We start from the raw sequence: 20,423 nt of genomic DNA, 5'->3' as shown, positions 1-20,423 counted from the left end.
GCTTGCGTAATGACAAGACAGGGGGAAATAATCTGTTGAAAATTTTAAAATGTAATGACCCAACTTGAAAATTGAGGCCGCTGGTTTTTTAAAAATCTGACTGTAACAAGCACAGATGATTTAAAAAGAAGAAAAAAATCCAGTTGGCAGTTAATGTCTGTGAGTGACTGAAGTTTATGCAAACGCCTCTGATCTTGATAATTAAAGAGTGTTTGTATGGAGGTGCACAGCTCCGCGTCTCTTTTTAAAGGATGTTTACTGTCTCCAAAGCATGGAGATGGTGGCAGCCTGAGGGCCTGCCTGCTTTCTTTTTCCTCTCTCTCTGTATCAATCTTGTGCTAAATACACACACGCATACACGCACAAACACAAGCACATGTGTACAAATACGAACTCTACACACTCCACTGACATGTACAAACAAAAACCCACACACAAGAAGGAGTAGGCGCTTTCACAAACATCAGCCTCTCAATTAGCTTCTGCACTCATTTCTCCTTGGAAGAGAATTATTTTTCAGCTGGATGCCTTTTCTTTGTTTATTGTGAGCAGACCAAAGCCTTATCAGCAGCTAATCACTGCATGTCAAATTCACAGACTTACTGCAGTCACTTAAAAAAAAAAAAAAAAAAAGAAAAAACGGATCTAGTGAATAATCTTCTCAAATTCAGATTGCCATTTTAGATTTGGACAATCACCAATTTCTTTTGGATGCTCAAATCTGTCTAATAGCGAGGGAGAAGATCAGCATTTGTTTGATATAATTTGTTGTGACATGTTAATTGCATCTACTTGTAATTCTCTCTAATTGATGTTTGATATGTCTCAGGAAATTAGGCCAACTAGATAACACTGCAAATATTATGAATCCTTCCCGCCTTTCTCTCTCCGTGGCAGGTCTGATGAATTCACAACACCTAAAACTGTAATGTGTCAACTTGCTGTGCAGCTATGCTCTGTATTCCCAGGGCTGCCAGGCTGACAAATCTAAGGTTACAAGCATACCACTGTATATTCAAAACACATTCAGGCATACTGCAGAGGGCCAGAGAAGACTAACCTGAGCAATTTTCACTGAGTTCTGGGTTGAGCCACCTGCATGGTATTCAACTTTGTTCCTCTTGACAATTTCTTCAAACCTGAAATAAAGACAAGGGCAAGAGTTGTAACAAAAGATAACGTTCCAGATAAACCAAAGAGAGAATTTGACCAGACTGATAAAGGCTTTGTGTAAACACTAAATACAACCAGCTGTAACATGAGCAAACAACAGGTTTCTTAACACCTGTCACAATACAACATGTGTAGGAGGAATTGTATTTCATAAGCACCAGAAACAATCGAAATATCTATATTATAGACATATATATATATATATATATATATATATATATATATATATATATATTACAAGAGGTTGCACAGGTATAGATGTAGAGCAGACAAAAGAGGGTGTGATAGACCTCAACAATAAGTGGATGGATCGAAATTTGGTACAGACATTTATGGTCTACATAGAATGGGTCCTATAGTGACTTTGGTGATTCATTGACCTTTTTATCACTGTTGACATGTCATAATTTCCTCTAAACACAACATACAATAACTAGCTAACATAGCATGCTAAAATACTAATGTTAGAATCACAACCTGCTGACAGGCAAAACACACATCTTAGTATGCCAACATAGCATCTTATGTTATGTAGTTAGCATGCCAGTCTAGCATGCCAGACTTAAATAATAAACTTTCGCATCCCAACATGCTAATATTATGTTAGTAAAACAACAGAATCTTTGCGTGTTAACATATTTTCAGTGGTTCAAGTGCTGTTTGAAAGAGGTTGCCCACAGCTATCACAAGACTGTGCAGTTCTTAGCTCTGCAGAGCTTATTAGTCTCTTTTAGCTTGTAGTTTGGTTTTAAGGTCCATAATCTACTTTTTTAAGTTCAGTCTTGCTGCTCTAATCAACCTCATTCCCAACTATTTTCATAGCACAGAACAGCTAGCAACCTGTTAGCTTAGTGAACGTAGCGGAGCATGCTAAACACCAGCTTAAGAGGCAGATATTTCTCTCAGGAGTTGGTGAAGACCAAAATAGAGCAAAAAACAGTCAGTAATGGACTTACATTACAGACTTTTTTTTTTTTTAGTTTAGTTTACCCCCACAGCCCTGGTAGATAATTATTCATTAGCCTATAAAAAAAACAACAATGCTTTCATACAATTTAACTATTTCAACCATTTATGCACTAGTTTTAATTAACTGTTTAGACTTCTCTGCTCACTTGCTATGTAATTTCCTGCACTCCCAATCACAAGATACAATGTTGAGATACAGCTTACTCTATGTGGATGTGTTTTTTCTTATCAAAATGTTATTTCTACCTTCTCAAATTAGTCAAACTAGTAAGAATATTTTTATTTAACCTGGAGACTCCCTGGTTGTCCTGTAAAGAAGACAGCAGTGTGCCAACTCTGCAATATAATAAACTTGAAAGCAACATACTTCTTTTTTTTTTTTACTATCCTTCAAGTGTGACATTCCAGGCAAAAGTTGTTTATATAAACTGCTTGAGAAGGAAAACAGGCAGCAATAAAAGCAGCAAGCAAATGCTGGATTTTGTTAAATAGGATACTTGACCACAAATGTTGCAGGAGTTGAAAAGAGGCAGTTAGGGTCTAAATGTCAGCTTGATAAAAGCAAAAGAGTAACATTGTCCACACATGGTTGTAGTTAGCCATCCAATATTAAAGCAAGATGAGCAGTGAAAGTCATTTCTGAGGAACCTGAACTGCTTCCTCAAAGGGATGTGTGAAATAAAAGAAACTATTCATCTTTCACTCTGTAGAGATAGGCCACTATTTTGTATTTCATAAGTGATGTTTTCAGGGCAATTAGAGAAATAGTTTTTACAATTTACTCATATTTCTCATAGCCAGATAACTTGTTTAGGGAAAGGCCATATTTTATTAAATGTTTCATGTCTCAACCATACAGCAAAGTTTAGAAATGACTGTAACAGACTAAACACAGTGAGTCAAGAAAACAGACATGACACTGGGGAATGGGGAGTAAACAATTGCTGAGTTTTCAAACAGAAACCACAGGAACACTCTTGGGTCCACAGTGAAATACTGAAGGCAGTTGTATCATTTTTGTATTTTCCCATCATACTGCCATTTCAAACATCAATAGCTTCAATGCATATGCGTAACATGATGCAAAGCTGGGCTATGCAGTGAGATAGAGTCTTTATCTGGGGAGCTGCGAACATGAATAATGTGTATTCGCCACGTCGTTCACACAAACAGCCTCCCAGGGGGCTGGCTATATAAACGTGTCCACTCTGCTAAGGAAATTGACCTAACTGCAGTCAAGATGATTCGACACATTAGGAGGTCCTTGGCTTTTTTTTTTCCTCAGCTCTAAATTGAAGACTGTCCATTTGCGAGTGTGTTTACATCTGGGGGGGAAAAAAAATCCAATGACATGGTAAATAGTTCAAGGTGCACCATACCATTCCTACTGGCGTTATGTGTAATTCCACCCTTAAATTAACTGAGTAAGAGGGTTTGTTGAGAAAATGCTTGAGTGTAATCCCATGGGGCGCTGGTTATGTAAAGGCTCTGCTGCACAGTGCCAATGCACTCCCTTTTTAGGATTACAAAAACATTTTCAGGGGAGGTCAAAGGTTGCATGTTTAGGGTTAGAATACTTGAGTTTTAAGACAGAACGCTGCTGTATGTACACTCGCTGCAGACGAGAGTAATCTGTATGCAAAGTGCATCATGGCTTACCAACATGTCAGCCAGAGGTGTTTAATACTTGAGCACAACCTGGTTTAACTAGGCATGGCCGAATTTTGAGCGAGTGTGAAAGTAACCTTTACTGCTTCAAAGAAAGTCTGCATATCATGTCTCAAGGCAAGGGGTCTACCCAGGGCAGAATGTTCCTAATAAAGAAAAAAAACTTTCCATGCAAGTGGAAAATATGCTAACCGGGAAAAAACTCCTTCCTGAGACACCTGTTATGACTCCTTGACAAAGGAAGAATTTGAGCACTGTGGGTGTTTATAACATGAAGGCAGCCGAGGGACTCCAGAACCCATTTCTAATAGACACACAGCTACTGAGGATTTCAGCTTTTTTTTTTTTTTTCTTCCCTAGAAGTATTTGCTCCACCTTTCATTGCAGACAGCATGGGGCCCTGCTCCTGGACGCCTCGAAAATCCCATCCGAAAAGGAGCAGCTGCCTTGAGACCTTTACACCCTCAAACATCATGTGATCCCATAGTAGTGACACCGTAAACGGCCCCCTTGGCCATTTAGGGAGAGAAAATCCCTTTCCATCTACTGCAGTCTAAGCTCACTCAGTGATGGGAGGGAGCAGAGAAAAAGAAATTGTTTTGAACAAAATGTCCTCAGCCAGTAACCTCTGCTTTTAAAACCCGCTGGTGTTGTTCAGTGGAAGAGCAATTCCAACTATGCCATGCATTCCGCTAATGTATGGACAGTCTGCGTTATATAACATGTGTTTTACAAGAGACTGCCCCTGACACTCTGGTTAAATACCACTCTTAACTAAAGGCACTGTGTTATTTTTCAATTTCATACCTTCCAATTTGAGACTAATGGAGGCCCTTATTTATTCAGCTTAAATCAAATCATATTCAAATTAGGGGAATTAGGCTACTGAATGCAATATTTGTATTCAGAGGATATGAGAGTCCTCCTCAAAAACTAATACCTCTATATCTCCCCGGCTTAACACATTCAAATTGTTAGGGCAGATCACACAAGTCAGGAACAAAGTGTTGTTTACATTCCTGGAGATGGAGCCCCCACCGTTGATTCCCATCAAGAGAAACATGAGAGCTTCCAAAGTACTACGAGAGTTCTCTGCCCCGAGTGACTCATGAGTTCCTCTCTCACCTCCCCAAAAAACAAGCCAAGTAGATTATTTACATGAGGCAATAATTCAAGATTTGCTTCTCTAAGTCTCTTACATGGAGGGCAAGGCGAGCCCATTTACCCAATCCCTCTTCATTTGCCTTTGATGTTAGCCTATCTCGATAAGACCGGATGAGTGCCCTAAAATCCCCGTCGAGTGATTTCACAGGAAGAACAAGTCTCTGTTAATCAATGGCTAGATTGGATCTGGATCCTCAGGAGTGGTCCGCCCGAAAGTCCTCCCAAGTGTTTGAGTGCACACCAGGGTAATTCATCGCTAATGATCACCACGGCACCCACTCTCCTACGCGCCATTCGTCCTTATTTAATTGCCTCGTTCACGTTTAAACAGCTTACAAATCACAAGGACAGGCAGGGAAACATGATCAAACGGCCCCTATCACTAATCAGGGGAGGGTAAGGGAAGAAGTGAGAGGACTGGGGCTTCTTTGCTTCTCTCCTTGGGGATTAGGAAGGAGGAGGGTTGTACGGGAACAGTAAATTATCTCCGCTTCAGCTCTAGCAGGCAGGTACATTTAAACAGGCAGATCCATCTTTCTCTCTCTCTGACAGAAGCAGAGAGGGGGCAATACAGCTAAAAGGCTTCGGTAATCCCAGTTTCAACACAGGCATCTGGAGTGGAGACAGGTTCCACCGCTGATTAGATTCCCCAATCAGTGTGTGCATCCTACACCAGCCTTCCTTGGTAGTCTGGAGGCAGTACAAGTCCTGATGCACAGTAATTGTTTCCATAGGTCAGGCAGAGGAAAAACAGCTCGGGGACGTGATGAAAGAGAGATGGAAAGGGTGAGGAATATTGTTGTTTTTCCCCCCAATTAAATTGTTTGTCAAACCCTTCACAAAGGGTTACGCAGTTTATCTGTTTAAAATCAATACGCTCGTCTCAGTGTGAAAGCTTGTCCCGACACAAGACAGGCCCATTAATTATTCTGTTCTGCACGCTATCGCTGGGCTGCTCAAGGTTGAGTCTTATCTTTTCTTATTTCAAATCAATAATTATCTTCTACCGTGCTCGCGCTCCCCCTCAGAAATAGATGTGCTTTTCATTCAATGCCTGTAGAGTCTCTCTCTCTCTCTCTCTCTCTCTCTGTAGCAACCGGTGAGGAACACAGAATGAATAGGACATTCTTATCAGTGGAACATTAGGGCAGGATGGGAATAGATGGCAAAGAATGAGGCGCATAAAAGTACTGAACACAAATGAGTCATGATTCAAACAGCGAGCGAGGCCTTGTTCCCATCCTCTGACATCTTCTAATAGACTACAGTAAGGGATGAATGTTGATTTGCACAAAAGCATTACGATAATGCCATCGTTCAGGTATCTCAATCCATTTGGGTAAATCCCTATTCAGCTGAAAGAAACCTGCCTCAAGTCCCTGGGCGCAGACCCCCCCCCCGAAAAAACCCGCCACAACTCTTTAGGGTGAGCCTTTTTACATTATAGACTGGATGCACAATTAATGACTGCACAATTACATGGTCATAATGGGTGAGTAATTGCATTAGAATGCAGAAACAACAAATGTGCATCCCTTTAATAATCGGCTGATCCAGCAGCAGCAGCAGCCCATTTGTTGGCATTAACCGTGGACTGCTGTTTGTACTTAATTAGGCTGCACTCAAGGATTAGGCGGCAGGGGCAAAATCTGGTCATGGAGGATGAGTTCATATTATTTCCTCTAAAATGTCACAGGTTTTTGGCTTCGCGCTGCAGAGGGTGGCGTTGTTTGTCACACTGTACTGTGTGCATGTGAGAGAGGGAGTGTGACAGTGTGTATGTGTGTGTGCATGTGTGTGCGTGTGTGTGTGTGTGTGTGTGTGTGTGTGTGTGTGTGTGTGTGTGTGTGTGAGGATATGAAAGAGAGAGAGAGGGACACATTGAGGGGAGAGAGTGGGAAGAGGGAGTGTGTAAGCAAGGATGGGGCTTCTGGTGTTCTCTTGAGGATTGAGATTTGAAGCCGGAGCACAAAGCCTTTGAGACATTCCCCTTATCTTGGAGGTTGATACCAGGATCTTGGTGATTCAGAGCGCTCCGTGTGAATAATTCCACCAACACCCCCTACTGCGGGGACCATATGGCCCAGTGTGAACTTTAAACACACGGGGAGTGTTGCTGCTCACCAGCGAGGCCTCCCATCTCTACCCCCGCACAAGCTAGTTGTAGAGAAATGATCAGCACAGACAGTGTACTAACTAGCCTACATGTATAAGGGCTGATGCCATCAGTGGCTTTTCCTGTGTGGCTGCTGGGGAACAAGGACAACGACTAAAAATAGCCCTGAGCATGCTTTTCTGAACTGAACATGCTGTATGTACTGGCTGAGACACCCACATTTTAATTATAAAATGCTCTTTAAAAGGGGGAGTTGGAAGGGGGGGGGGGACGCCCACATGCACAGAGATGTGGATTATGTTTGTTCCACTCCCTTTGACTTGTGATGTTTCCTTCTGGCACCACCTGCTGGCAGCCGCCTTCAACAAGAGAGAGGCATTTGCAGCTCCAGCGAGGCCGAGCCTTAATTATGATTGCATCAGCCATCTCTCATGATGCAGCATGTATGCTTTAAATGCAGAGCAATCACCCTGCATCACAGCACGTTCACCTATTTCATCAAAAAAAAAAACCAAACAAAAAAACTGCAGAGCAAGATTTTTTTTTTTTTTCCTTTGAATGATTTGAAAAGTTTTCTTGTTTTATAATTCAAAAGGTCTAGATCCACATTTCTTACAGTTGAGTACAGCTCTGGTGAGCATGTCAGATTTATGCAAGCGCCCCAGATGGTTGGATTCATGCGTATCAATAAAACATCAACAGCAGCGCGGTTGGCGGCTGAACATGTTTCTGATGTCTCAATTACCAGTTGAGTGCCATTAATCTCTGCTCTCTCTCTTTGGCTCAGAGGTCGGCTGATGGATGCAGGCCCGTAACCTTTGCCCTCAACGGCTGTGGGAGCCGGTTGTTCTGACCCCCAGCGGGCCGGCGGAGGTGAGTTTAAGTACTGTAGTACAGCTCTCAGCCTCAGCAACAGACAAGGGAGCTGGGAAGTAAAAAAAAAAAAAAAAGAAAAAAGGGGGGGGGTAGTAATGTGTCTACACACTCAGTCAAGCATGAGTGCATCCAGTGAAGTGGCACCATGGCAAGCACATGCAGCTTCTGCACACATGCTTGCATGGGCACAAACACACACACACACACACACACACACACACACACACACACACACACACACACACACACATACACACACACAGGGAGGAGTGTTTCTCCTCCTGACACACCAGGATAGCTCTGCTGGGGGTTTCTAGCATTCACGATTCACTTCGTTATATATTAAAAACATAGAAATAATAAAAATAAATAAAAAAAAGAAGGGCAGAGTCAAGTGTGTTTACAGAGCAGAATCTATCACACACACACCCAGGAGCCAGAGTGTTTAGCATGTACTCAGTGAGAGAGGCCTTTGTTGTTTTCCTCCCAGTAAGCAGATTGAGCTGCACGGCAGCAGCAGGGGTGTGTAAGATGTACACAGACAGCAGGGTGTGTGAGTGGAGAGGCACCTCCACTGATCTCCTGTGTCGTGTGATGATGTGTGTGTGATGTGTGTCTCAATCCAGTGCTGATCCCCCTGAGTCAGCCCTGTCAGTGATATGAGCCTCCCACCCTCTCTCTCCTCTCTCTCTCTCCCTCTTTCTCTCTCTCCTTCGCCATCCGGAATGCTAATAACAGCCAGCCACTAACGCTGCAGCCCTGAATTATTCATGCAGCAGAGGGTCACACGGCATAATGAGGAGTTTACTCTCATTCTGGATGCGATTGTGACGCTGCTAATCTGCATTTAGCACAGAGAAAGAGAGAAAAGGAGGGAGGGATGGGGGGGTAGAGAGAGGGAGAGGGAGGAGGAGGAGGATGAGCACTGATGAACTTAATTGCTGTGAGCAAACAACCTCTGAAAAGAGTCACGCCATCATCCAGAGATGAGAAAGTAAACAATTAATTATCATTGGACAGAGGGAGTCATAAAACAAATGTTTGAACGAGAGTAATATTCAGGAGCCAGCTGATGTTTTTTTTTCTCTCCTCAGAGGTGACAATACACTTACAATAACAATGACTCACTCATTTGACACTAATAATCATTTGCTCTAATATGATATGGTTAGCAAACCCAAGAGGGTTTGTGTGGATGGGATATTATGAAATGTTGCGCATTCTAAAAAAAACCTGTAATGCCTAGTTATCCTGAAATAAAATGTCTATTTGCCCACATTATAATCTCCTGCAGAAAGAGGCGTGTTTTCATTATGTTGACATGTTGTTTCCTATGGAGACTCCTTCAGAGACAAACAGCAGGCTACTGTTGCCCCCTGGTGGCCCTGAAAGGTACACACTCCCTTTACTGCTACTCAAAACTTACCAGAGAAATTCACTCCTGAGAAAAGCGAAAAGGTCCAAATAAAATATCAACCAAGTGCAACGTAAATGTTTTAAAGGCCTTATTTGTGTGATCATGTGGAATAAGACAATATGTACTCCTGAATCTTAAAAAATCATCAGTCATTACAAATCCCCCCAGCTTGCACAATCCAGACTTATTCAACTTCAGTATTTCAAGCCACATGATGGCAGCAGTGACTACAAAAAGTGACAATATTACAACACTACATGTCTAAGCAAGCAAAAAGGAAGTTACAGACAGTGCTTTGGTTAATTGGTTCACTCTCATACACTAATTTCGATACATTTGTGGCCTCCTCTGAAAGAAACCAAGATCCTGTGAAAACAACGCTTTCAACTGCAGCTCACCAACTTAACAAAATGTAATAGTTATAATAATAAAATTCAAAATAAAAGCACTTACAGTACAACACCTGGGTGTTTTAATGCAACATGACTCACCAACCTCTACACTGGAGACTTTGTATAGCCTAATATACAAGTATTGAGGAGCAGCAGCCTTATATGGACAAAAGAGTGATGAGGTCATGGGTATGTGATTCTAGCAGTGCGTGAGATTAAACTGCATGATTTATGAACTGAATTCGGATGGACGTAGCTTTTTAGCCTATATTGGATACTTGATACATGGGGAGGGAGAGAGGGAAAGAGAGAGAGAGAGAGAATGTTATGAAATGCAACAAACATATGAGGCCGGAAACGAACCAGGGACATTGCGGTTATATGGTATGTGCCTGAACCACTAGGCAACCAGGACACCCAGGAAGTTTATGTTTATTCAGCAGAGCAGATCCTGCCTTAGTTTTCATCAAAAGGATAAGGCTGAAGAACTGTCTGATTGTCAACAAACCCCATGAAAAAAAAAAACAAGATACACCTTGTGTTAGTCTCTCTGCACTGATTTCCATACCCTGGCTGAGGCATACCCTAATGTAAATCTACAGTATTGATTCACTTTTTTAAAAAGGCTCAGAAACGTCCTTAAACAGCTGAGCACTGCCTTTTTTACTCACAGGAGCAGGATGTGTATGTGGGATTGATCCAAAATAAACTACAATACCCATGTGTAGCTATCATAATGAAGGAATATGTCCCCCAGTGCAAAGCAGTGGCTCAGTTATGTTTTAACTAGTTTTTGAACAACAGTGGAGCTCTATGGCTGTATCTCTTGATTATTACTTCAATTTCCTAATCAATAAAGCAAAAAATTTGTTGTATTGTTTTAAATATCTATTAATCTCATGTTTATTTACTCAGTTAAAAATGTAAAGAAATGCTGAAAAACATCTGTCACAATTTCACAGAATCCCAGTTGATGTCTTTAAATTTCTTGTTTTGTTTGACCCACGGTACAAAACTCAAAGATATACAATTTACCATCATCATTTAGTGAGAAAACCAGCGATTGTAATTGTTACTATTATTATTAATTATTTTTTGATGATCAATTAATGGCTTCATTAATCAATTTATAATGATATGAGAAAGCGGCAAAAGCAAATCCTCATCTTTGAGAATCATGTGACCAGCGGATGTTTGGCACTTTTGTTTAATAAATGACAAACAATTCATTCATTCAACATTCATCAAAACTGCTAAACTCACATCACCGACGTCATTTTGTGTTCGATTTATCAACACTTTCAGCTCTAGTTTAAAGCCGAGTGAAAAGGCATCAAAAGTCGCAGCTGAGACTTATTGAAGAAAAAAAAAAAACATTAAGTCCCCAGCCAGTACTAACAGAGATGTTGATGGTTTCTACTGTACAACAGGCAATTTCTCAGCCACAACAGGATTATATGGGCTCTGCTGTGACTAGATAATTGAATTAAGGCATGGCCACAGTGCACTGCATCCAATGATCTCTCTCCCACCAGGGTGATGGGGGAAAGAAATGAATCATGTTACACACACTGTAGATTCAGAAGCACAACAATAGTGTTAGCTGACTAGCCTTGTAAGTCTACTGTGGCCTTTCTAGTGATGATGTTATTTGTCACAGCACTTCGGCCAAGTTCTTCTTCATCCATGGCCAAGTGACCTTGTGGATGACCTCTTTTCACTTTACACATAAAAAATTTTTGGGGTGTCACTGACCACACATCATTAAGAACTCTGCGGCTCGTATCTCAGCATCAAAAAGCTACAGATCTTCATACTGTACTGCAATAATAATAATATCAACAGATAATGAGATAAAAAAAATGTAAAAAACCACATGTACATTTAGATGTAAATTGATAGACATGATGGTGAGTATGCTGCTGTGTGTGTGTGTGGTATTGGAGGGGACATGCATTGAAATGCATTGTGCTGGGAATTAACCACCAAAGCCGCATGTTAATCCTGCCCTGACCTTGTGCAGAATGTGGAGGGAACGGTGTCTGCGGGGCTAAAGATAACACCGCTGCCTTTGTGCTGGAGGAGAACAACACTGCTGATGATGCTGCTTTGTGCCGCTGCTGCCGCCCAAGGTCACATGTGTCTCTTTGTCAAGTAACAAGACCTGACAAGGTAGCCTATTGTAAGGTACAGACGATCTGATGCACTGATCTGTCTCTATGCATCACTCGAGTGCGTTTTGCGATTTTACAATTACTGCACTGTGATTTCCTTAGAATCGATACACGAGGCACCACAACTGAATTCATTCCTTCTCAGGCCGGAAATAGTTCAATGGACGTGCACTCTCCTAAAATCATTTATCAGAGCACAAACCTTCACTGAGGCTGCTTAATTCTCTAACACAGTCATTTCAATAAGAGAAAATGATTAATCTGAACCTGCATCCTGATCTGCATCAAACTACGAGCAGTGACAGAAAACCATCGGATAGTGTGTCAGATTTTTTCTTTTAAGTGAGCGTATTCTCAAGAAAATCTGAAGACTTTCAAAGTTATGTAATGAATTTAAAAGCTATAACACATTTTATTTCACAGTTCAATCAATAATTAAATATTAGTTACAATAGCTATGAACAAGAACACTTGTCTCTATCTATCTATCTATCTATCTATCTATCTATCTATCTATCTATCTATCTATCTGTTACTGTTATGACTATTTTTTTACAGTAGCTTAAGAAATAATTTCATACAAAGAAAACAATGCTGGTGTTATGCCATTGTAAATCCCACTTGATGCAGTGACTGGGGACTGGGCCGCTGCCGCTGACTCAAAGTTGCATTACGTTGCCAGAGGGTCATGGTCTCAATCTGTAGACCGGCAGGATGAACTTTGGTTTAGAAGAACTAAAAAGCAGCACTTGCTCCTCCCTCAACACCACTGAATAAGTGACCTCCAACCCCCACAGAGACCATCAGATACGAGTGTGGTTATCATACATCCAACAGATATGACTGGTTGTACTGGGCAGCTTTGAGGTGTAAATGTGTGAGTGTGGAACAATGAATCCCAGTAAAAGCATTTGTGCTCAACGGATCCACCACTGAATAATGCATGTAGTATCTATTAAGGTCCATCATGAGCAAATTGAATGAGTCATGAGTGAGTCAGCACAGAGACAGTTATGTCATGAAAATAACTTAACTGCCAGACTCCTCAGTAGGATCCCTTCACATTTCATTGATATCTGGTGTAACTTTGGGCCATACACCAAGAAACTATTTGTTTTTGGTGAAAAGCTGAACCCAGGATTTTTTCGGAAACGCTTTTGGCGTACAGTATACATTTGCATATTTTTCTATTTCATTATGAACTACTGCACTCAGCTGGTTGAAAAAGCGTCTCCCTAGATAATAGGGTGGATATCTCAAAAAGAGTTTCAGTCTGGTGTGGGATGTACCAAATAAAATTCATGGATTTCTAAACTGCTCAGACTAGCTACTGTTAAAACAACGTGTTGCTTTGTACAGGAACTATGGCAGTTTCAAGCTCCAGAAAGTTGTTTTTTTTTTTTTCACCATCAAAGTATATCATGATTTTCAAACATTCTCACTCTCATTTAGAATAGACAAGCATATAACGAACATTTACATATTATACCCCAAATTTAGAAGATGCGATTTACTTTTGAATATGAAACTTCAAAAGAAAACTCAAAAAAGCCTCCCTCTCACCCTCAGCTTACTTACAGATGGTGTACTTTTTATGTTTGGGCTAAGATTAACACAGACAAATTCCCTGAGAGGACACCATCTGCGCTCTATCAGACAAAGGAAGTAGGATGTTGTGAGGTCAGTCAGTCATCAAGGCTTGGACCTGTTTCAGTGTTAGTTAGTCTTTTAGTTGGTTACAGTCTTTGTTTACCTTCAGGTGTATTTTAAGAAGAGTGAGGTGCTACGTTCAGCTACACACAACCATGTTTTCGAGGAAGGCTATAGTATTACTGTTTGGCATCTGCTTGAAATATGAAGGGGGGAGGGAGGGAGGGAGGGAGGGAGAGTCTGGAAAAGGAACCTGCATGCTTAGCAAAACCTGAGCCTAGAGTAAATTAATAATTGTTATTTAAATACCTAGTGTAGCATGCAGTTAAAATATCTTTGTGGGTCTGCTAAAGCAGTAGCAAATCCAGAGATATCTTGGTGTAGTTTGGCACAAATTCATTAAAAGGAAATACGTGGGCTTGTCAAGTTCTGGGGGTCCCAGTTACAGAGGTCTGATTTATGACTTGGCTATTTTAAGCACAGCTTACTGTGTCAAGATGGTAGTAGTGGGTATAAATGACCAGTGTAGCCCATATTTGGTTCCACGTAAATTTAACACTTCGCGTTACACTACTGAAGCATGTGGTGTTCCAGTGGAGATCTGACTCACAAGGCTTTGTGTTTGTCTTCAGCGAGGATCTGGTCGTTAGGCTTCAGTCCAAACCTTTTAAGGAAGAATTAAAAAAAAATGAAAACCATGACTGTGGTTTGGTCAGATAAGACACAGAAATACGAAGATCTCAGCAGGAATAAATGACCTGCTTAGACTTACTTGTCAAGGAAGTCTTTGTCCACAACAGCTGAAATGTCGAGCAAAGGATTTCCCATCCCAAAAAGCGTGTTTTCACTGTGGGGAGAAAGAAACATATTGTATCATTCAGACTCCCACTCACCAGACGAAACAATTGATCTGCTGTGATACAAACAATCATCTGTTTATGATTTGCTGGATTAAATCACTGAGACTTTGATGAGAGATGATCCCATGTTTCACCGACGGCTCTTTTACCAAAATATGTGTACAACACATGAGAAAGTAAAGCAACAAAAACACTAATGACAAACATGTACATGAGTTCCTGACAAAACTCATGAATGCATAGTTATGACTGATGGCAGTGATTAGAAATAATAAGAAAAAGCAGTCACTTCAGCACATTGGATTACCATTTCCTGAACATCTTATATACAGGCATGTGCTGCCTTTGTGTCATTCAGATGCTTTAGAATAATGTTTAAAAGAAGGAAAAAAAACCCATGAACAATTCAAGCAGAAAAGATATGCAAGATATGATAGTGGTCAAAGTCTACTCCTGACAACAGTCTTCATGACAGGTTACCCAACTTTCAGAAAACACAGGACATACACACAGTGACTTTCTTGTTCAGATCTCTATGAGTAATAACCTTCTACATCATCTATAATGGAAAAGATGTCAAGGAAGATGCAGAGTCACTGGAGCCATCCCAATTTAATACATCCCTAAAAGCCTGGCATCAGTGTTTCCCATCAACGCACTGAAAGACTGGCAGAATTGTACATAATGAAAAAGACAACCTTAAAAGCAGAATTGTTCCCTGTGGAAACAGTGGCCAACATCTGGCTCTTACCTTGCAGTTGGCATGATGTCAGAAAATCGAGCAGCCTAACCTGATGATTAAATGACCAAAGGCTTCCTCCTCTCTGTCAAAGCAACGTGCTTTTGACTACAGGAACTGAGGCTGCACTTTGGACAACACTGACTGGTTGCTGGAGGAAGCGGGCGGGACTTTGTCACTTCTAGGTCTATGATTGGCTACACATGTTCCAAATATTGTAAAGCTTTCTATGCTGCGTTTGAGAGCAATGGGAAAGAAGCCCTACAAATGCCCTATTTGCATATGATTCAACTGCTTGAGTTATACATAGAAAAATAATAAATTGAAATCACATATTTTGTCAACTGATCATATTAGAAAATACTGTCAAGTCATGCTTATACCAACTTGTAACAGCAGTGGAAAACATGAATAACTTAGATTTTACTGCTCTTTTATATGTGAAATATGCAATAAATTCACATTTATTCACATTCCAATAAAATCCTAATTGCAAGTAATACAAAGTTTAAATCCCCATACGTTTTCAATATTATGGGTGTGAAAACACGTTTGTTTATACTTGGAGAACAGATTTTTCTTTCGAGTATAAGAAATAATTAAATGAAAAGTTAATTTTGTCTCTGAATTTACTCTTCAGAGACAGAACAGAGGAACGTGGTCCTTTTAGGTTATACCTTTGGGTAATTTTAAAAAGGTCAAGTTTAAACCCAAGAGTTAAGTTTTAACTTCATCTATCCACAGCACTTGTTTCCAAAATGACTCTGGCTTATCCAGATGGACTAAATCTTCCTACAGGTTCTTTGCAGCCATGGTGGTGTTTTGCTTTGCCTTGCTGCCTAGGCAATCTGCAGTTTTAACTAAAGGTTTTCTGACTTCCAGGTCTTTGCTTTCATGCATGACAAAATTACTGTATTGGGTCATTTTTAATGTGCCTTGCTGCAAGTACTGTATTTACTTTATTTTGACTTTTTAAAAAAAAAAGATCAATAAAATATGTGAATTGCCCAGGTGTGCACAAACCATCAACTTTATTGCATAGATTTGTTGATTGAATCACATGTCGCCCATTCACAAGCATCTTTGCAATTTCTTTCTTGCTACAAAGATTAAAACCATGAATACAGTATGTCACAAGGTCAAAGGCTGTGGGACCATAATACTCTCACTCACTAGCCTCCCTACACTGGCTTCCTGAGAACTGAGCTAAAATTCTTGTCTGTCTTATTGTGTCTCAGAAAGACATGATAGTGTCACAAAGCTTGCAGCCAATACTTTTATGATTTATGTGATACCACTATAACTATCACTCTACTGACACTTTCAAGAGTTAACTTTGACCCATTTTAACTTTTTTATTTAATTTATTCATCCCCTTCTTTCTTTAGTTCTGTTTTTATTTTCTGCGCTTTGGATCAACCGTGTTAAATTGGGTGTAAAGATGCAGAGAATGACATTTGTCAAGAGCAATTCAAGTCTGTAAAAAACTTCCTGAGCCTGTAAACATTAACTCAGTGTCAGGGCTACAAAATTGACAATTACGTTGAAAAGAAAGTTTTCCTCACGGCAAGTGAACGCCGCACTGTTCACTTCACATTATGCAAAATGTAACTGTGTGTTTTTTTTTTTTTTCTTCCTCCAATATCAACAAGACTCCAGCTGCCTGCCAGCCCTGTAAATGTCATTGCTCTATTAGGGATACCAACACGAAAACTGACATGATATTTAAACGCTGGGCTGATGTTTACATTGTAAGACATATAATACATTTTACATTAGCTGCATGATATTTCACAGCCCCCGATGAACATGTATTTACATGTAAAAAGGCAAGCCTTCACGTGCATGACCCCTCCAATTATCAGCCTATTTACATTTGTCAAAGAGCAGTGATTTTTGAACTTCCTAGCTAAGTTTGTCTCGCGCCTGTCAAACCTATTTAGCTATCAAAAACTAAACCTTTTTCCAGCGACATCATTTTACACACAAGCTGTCATCTTACCTTATTTATATATTTTTTTTAAATGATTAATATAGGATGGATAAATGGACAATTCTTGCCTCCCAGTCATGTGATGATGTGATAAACCCACCCTCTCCTGCTAGCTGTTGTTAGCACCGTTTTAAGCCATCAGCCTGTGTCAAAATGCTAACAGCAGCTTTACCTGCACATTAGAGTCGATTCAAAGGTTCACACTGTTTAGCGCCTTTATCGTCCTGCACCTCCTGCAGCAGTTGACACCAACACCGGAGACCTTTGTATGAATTCACAGCTAGCAACAGCAGCTAACTACACAGAGCATCACGCCAGCACGTAACAAACCAACACTGTCGGGTTATTACCTTAACGTTGTCTTCCTACCCGTCGACATGTTTGGCTCTTCGTCAGACATATGTGTTTTTGAAAACCAGCAACGGGCGTGTTGACGCTGAGGAGGCTGGGAAACCGCTGCTCACTGCCGGGGAAAGAGTAGTGAGAGGCTGCGGCTTCCTTCCACACAGATGATGATGATGGTGATGATGATGATGGAGGAACTGGTTAACAGTATGCAACCTAGAAAGAAAATTAATGATTATGTCCGGAGAAGGTTCAGACTCAGCTAGTAACCTTCTCCTGGCCGAGGCAATGGCCATTTGACTCATATACAGAGGAGAAAGAGATAATAAATCTGATTTTATCGCGGTGCTGTTTCACCTGTTCCACATAGATAAAAGTTCAACTTCACAGTTTGCCCATTTTTTAACAAGAGGCAAAGCATGGTCCTATTTAATGTGGTATGTTGCACAGTTTATAAATGTATATAAACACAGAATTTTAACACGATGTATGTTTTATAGGCTACTAATCCATCCTTTTGGAGTAAAGACACATTTTAGTTCACTTTATGCATCAGACACCCTCAAGGATAAATTATTATTTACCCTGCCCTAGAGTTACCAGATCTTAGAGGGCCCCATGGTCATTGTGTGTAGATTGCTTTGGAGCAATTCAAAAGATTGCAAAGTAATTTGGTGAATATTCACCACTCAAGCACATCATCATCTCCTTTACTATGACCTATCAAGAAGGGGACCCTGTGTCAGAATATACATGGTGCATATTCCTAAATAAATGTAACAAAACTGCCAAAATAGGGACACCTTGACAGCATGAAATCACACAAGCAAATGGCATTATGAGAATTGAGATTACAGGACTTTTATTCAAAATTAAAGATTAAGGAATGTCCCGGTGATGACCATGATATGTTGTACAAATGATACAACTAGCAAGTGTCAAAATTTGCCAACCTAACTTCATATTATATTAATTTTACTCTTTGAATGTTATCATAATAATTAAGCCATGCCCCCAAACCTATAAAATTGCATGTTGTGGAGGATTTAATATCTATCATGATCTGCTCTTTAACATCTCTGTCACTCCTGCTGCTGAAAAGTTTCAATACTAGTGATGGGCTGTGTTGACCTGCATATGAAGCTTTTCCTGATGACGTATCAGTCCCTAGTTCCAAATATAACTGAGCGCAGATATGGATGTAGATCAGTGACACTGATACAGTTCACATAGTGGTGGAAGGTAACTAAGTTTACTCAAGTGTATTTTTGGTACATATTTAAGAAGCTTGTACATTTTGTGCTATTTCATTCTTTAGAGGAAAATATAGTACTTTTACTATTAGTTACAATTTCTTTTGCAGATTAAGATTTTAAATAAGATAGGCACATAAAACATCAATTTTCAAAATGAAAAATCTGAAAAATATTATATTAGATATTAAATACAAATATTTGTATCAATAGTACATAGCACTATTATAAATGAATAGATTTGTATAGATGTTCAATAAACTGCCATAATTAATTGAAAATTAATAAATGAATATAGTCTCTCCCATTATTGATGATGAATTTATTTGCAAGCTTAGAAAAGGGATGGATGTGGCCTCTCAAAGTCCAAACAATGAGTTTCCACTGTTGGATCTTTGATTAATTCCAGATCTAGCTTGCAGAATGTCTTCCATCACGGCCTTACAGACTTTCCTGATGTCCTTTATGTCCAAGTAACCTGGGAAGCCATTTGTCCTTGAGATGTAACATGTCTCACACACATGCACACATACGGCCACGTGCACGCACACAGACACGCGTCCAAACAACTCACTTAAAATCATTAGTAGACACAATCCTACATCCTCATCCGTAACCTCCTCATTAACAGTGGCAGAAAAACTAGTCACATCCAGATTTTGTTTGAAAAAGTCCCAGACAATAAATTCATACCCCACACCAGATTATTGCCATTTTAAATGTTTAAAGAGAGCAACAATTTGTGTAGAAAATAGCACATTGCAAGGAATAATTAATGCTATATTATTTGCAAATAACATTTCAGTAAGAAAAAGACAATTAAAAACAAACTGATCATGTGTGCCGTGCCAAAGATTTTGGTTTGAAAGCAAATCTGAATGTAGTTGTACATCCTTTATTGAATCAATTTGTTTCAGAAATTAAAAATAACAAAAACTCAAATATTTTGTTGAGATCTGTTTGTTGATTGAGAAGGAAGAAGCATACGGCAGTGTATTGTTGCAACCATGAGCAAAAAATATCAAAAAAAGTTTTGTTAAATATTTTGTCATTATAACGAGAAACTTCTCTCATTTAAGATCCTTTTCACGTTATAACAATAAAGATATTTTCTTGTTATTAAGAGATAACAATTATTCTATTTTTACAAGAAACGTTTCTTGTTATAACACATTACTTTGTTCTATTTTTTTCTTATAAATCACAAAACTCTCCCATTATAAAAATAACGTATTTCATTAACACAAATTTGTCTCGTTAAACCATGATGAGCTGCTTTGTTGAGAAACTTCCATATGGTATTAAAACGAGAAATTGTCCATCATTGCCTGAAGAGAAAGTGTAGCCTTGTTACGCCTGTTTAATTTATGTAACAGACTGAAAAACCTAAAATATTCAGCACCACGCAACCACCATCACAATCAGCACCCTCCATCTCCGGACAGACCAGAGACTGAACAGTGCTCGAGTTGTTCCATCTCCACACGTGTTTTTAATCTGGATATAACCCCTCTAAAAGCTGCCTGCGGATGTTAGGCTGTCTGTGTGTGTGCTACAATCTCTCCATCCTCTCTTTTTCACACTGTATTGAAGTTTCTTCCTATAACAACAACCATCCTTATACCATCTTACCA

The 20,423-nt window shown here is 39.8% G+C and overlaps 1 protein-coding gene across 3 annotated transcripts in view; it reads right to left on the bottom strand.

Annotated features, from left to right (window-relative positions):
- The window catches only part of adkb (adenosine kinase b), a 102,835-nt gene extending 85,145 nt beyond the window's left edge, over positions 1-17,690 (bottom strand). For 2 of the 3 annotated variants that reach the window (XM_023409177.2, XM_087174790.1), the window contains exons 1-4: positions 17,542-17,690; positions 14,372-14,446; positions 14,210-14,263; positions 1,061-1,139 (exon numbers count right to left, since the gene is read on the bottom strand). In XM_023409177.2, coding sequence (XP_023264945.1) covers positions 1,061-1,139; positions 14,210-14,263; positions 14,372-14,446; positions 17,542-17,591 — 258 coding nt within the window. In that variant the 5' untranslated portion in view covers positions 17,592-17,690. Of the gene's footprint in view, positions 1-1,060; positions 1,140-14,209; positions 14,264-14,371; positions 14,447-15,210; positions 15,315-17,541 lie in introns of those variants that run through there. The other variant, XM_023409179.2, reaches the window with a different exon arrangement.
- Positions 17,691-20,423: the final 2,733 nt, after the last annotated feature.

Source organism: Seriola lalandi, unplaced genomic scaffold (genome assembly GCF_002814215.2).
Source record: "Seriola lalandi dorsalis isolate HSWRI2012SDOR001 ecotype SW California unplaced genomic scaffold, Sedor1 jcf7180002054383, whole genome shotgun sequence".
NCBI classification, from domain to species: Eukaryota; Metazoa; Chordata; class Actinopteri; order Carangiformes; family Carangidae; genus Seriola; species Seriola lalandi.
Note: the sequence above shows the minus strand (reverse complement) of the source record. Positions and strands in the feature narration are given on the sequence as shown.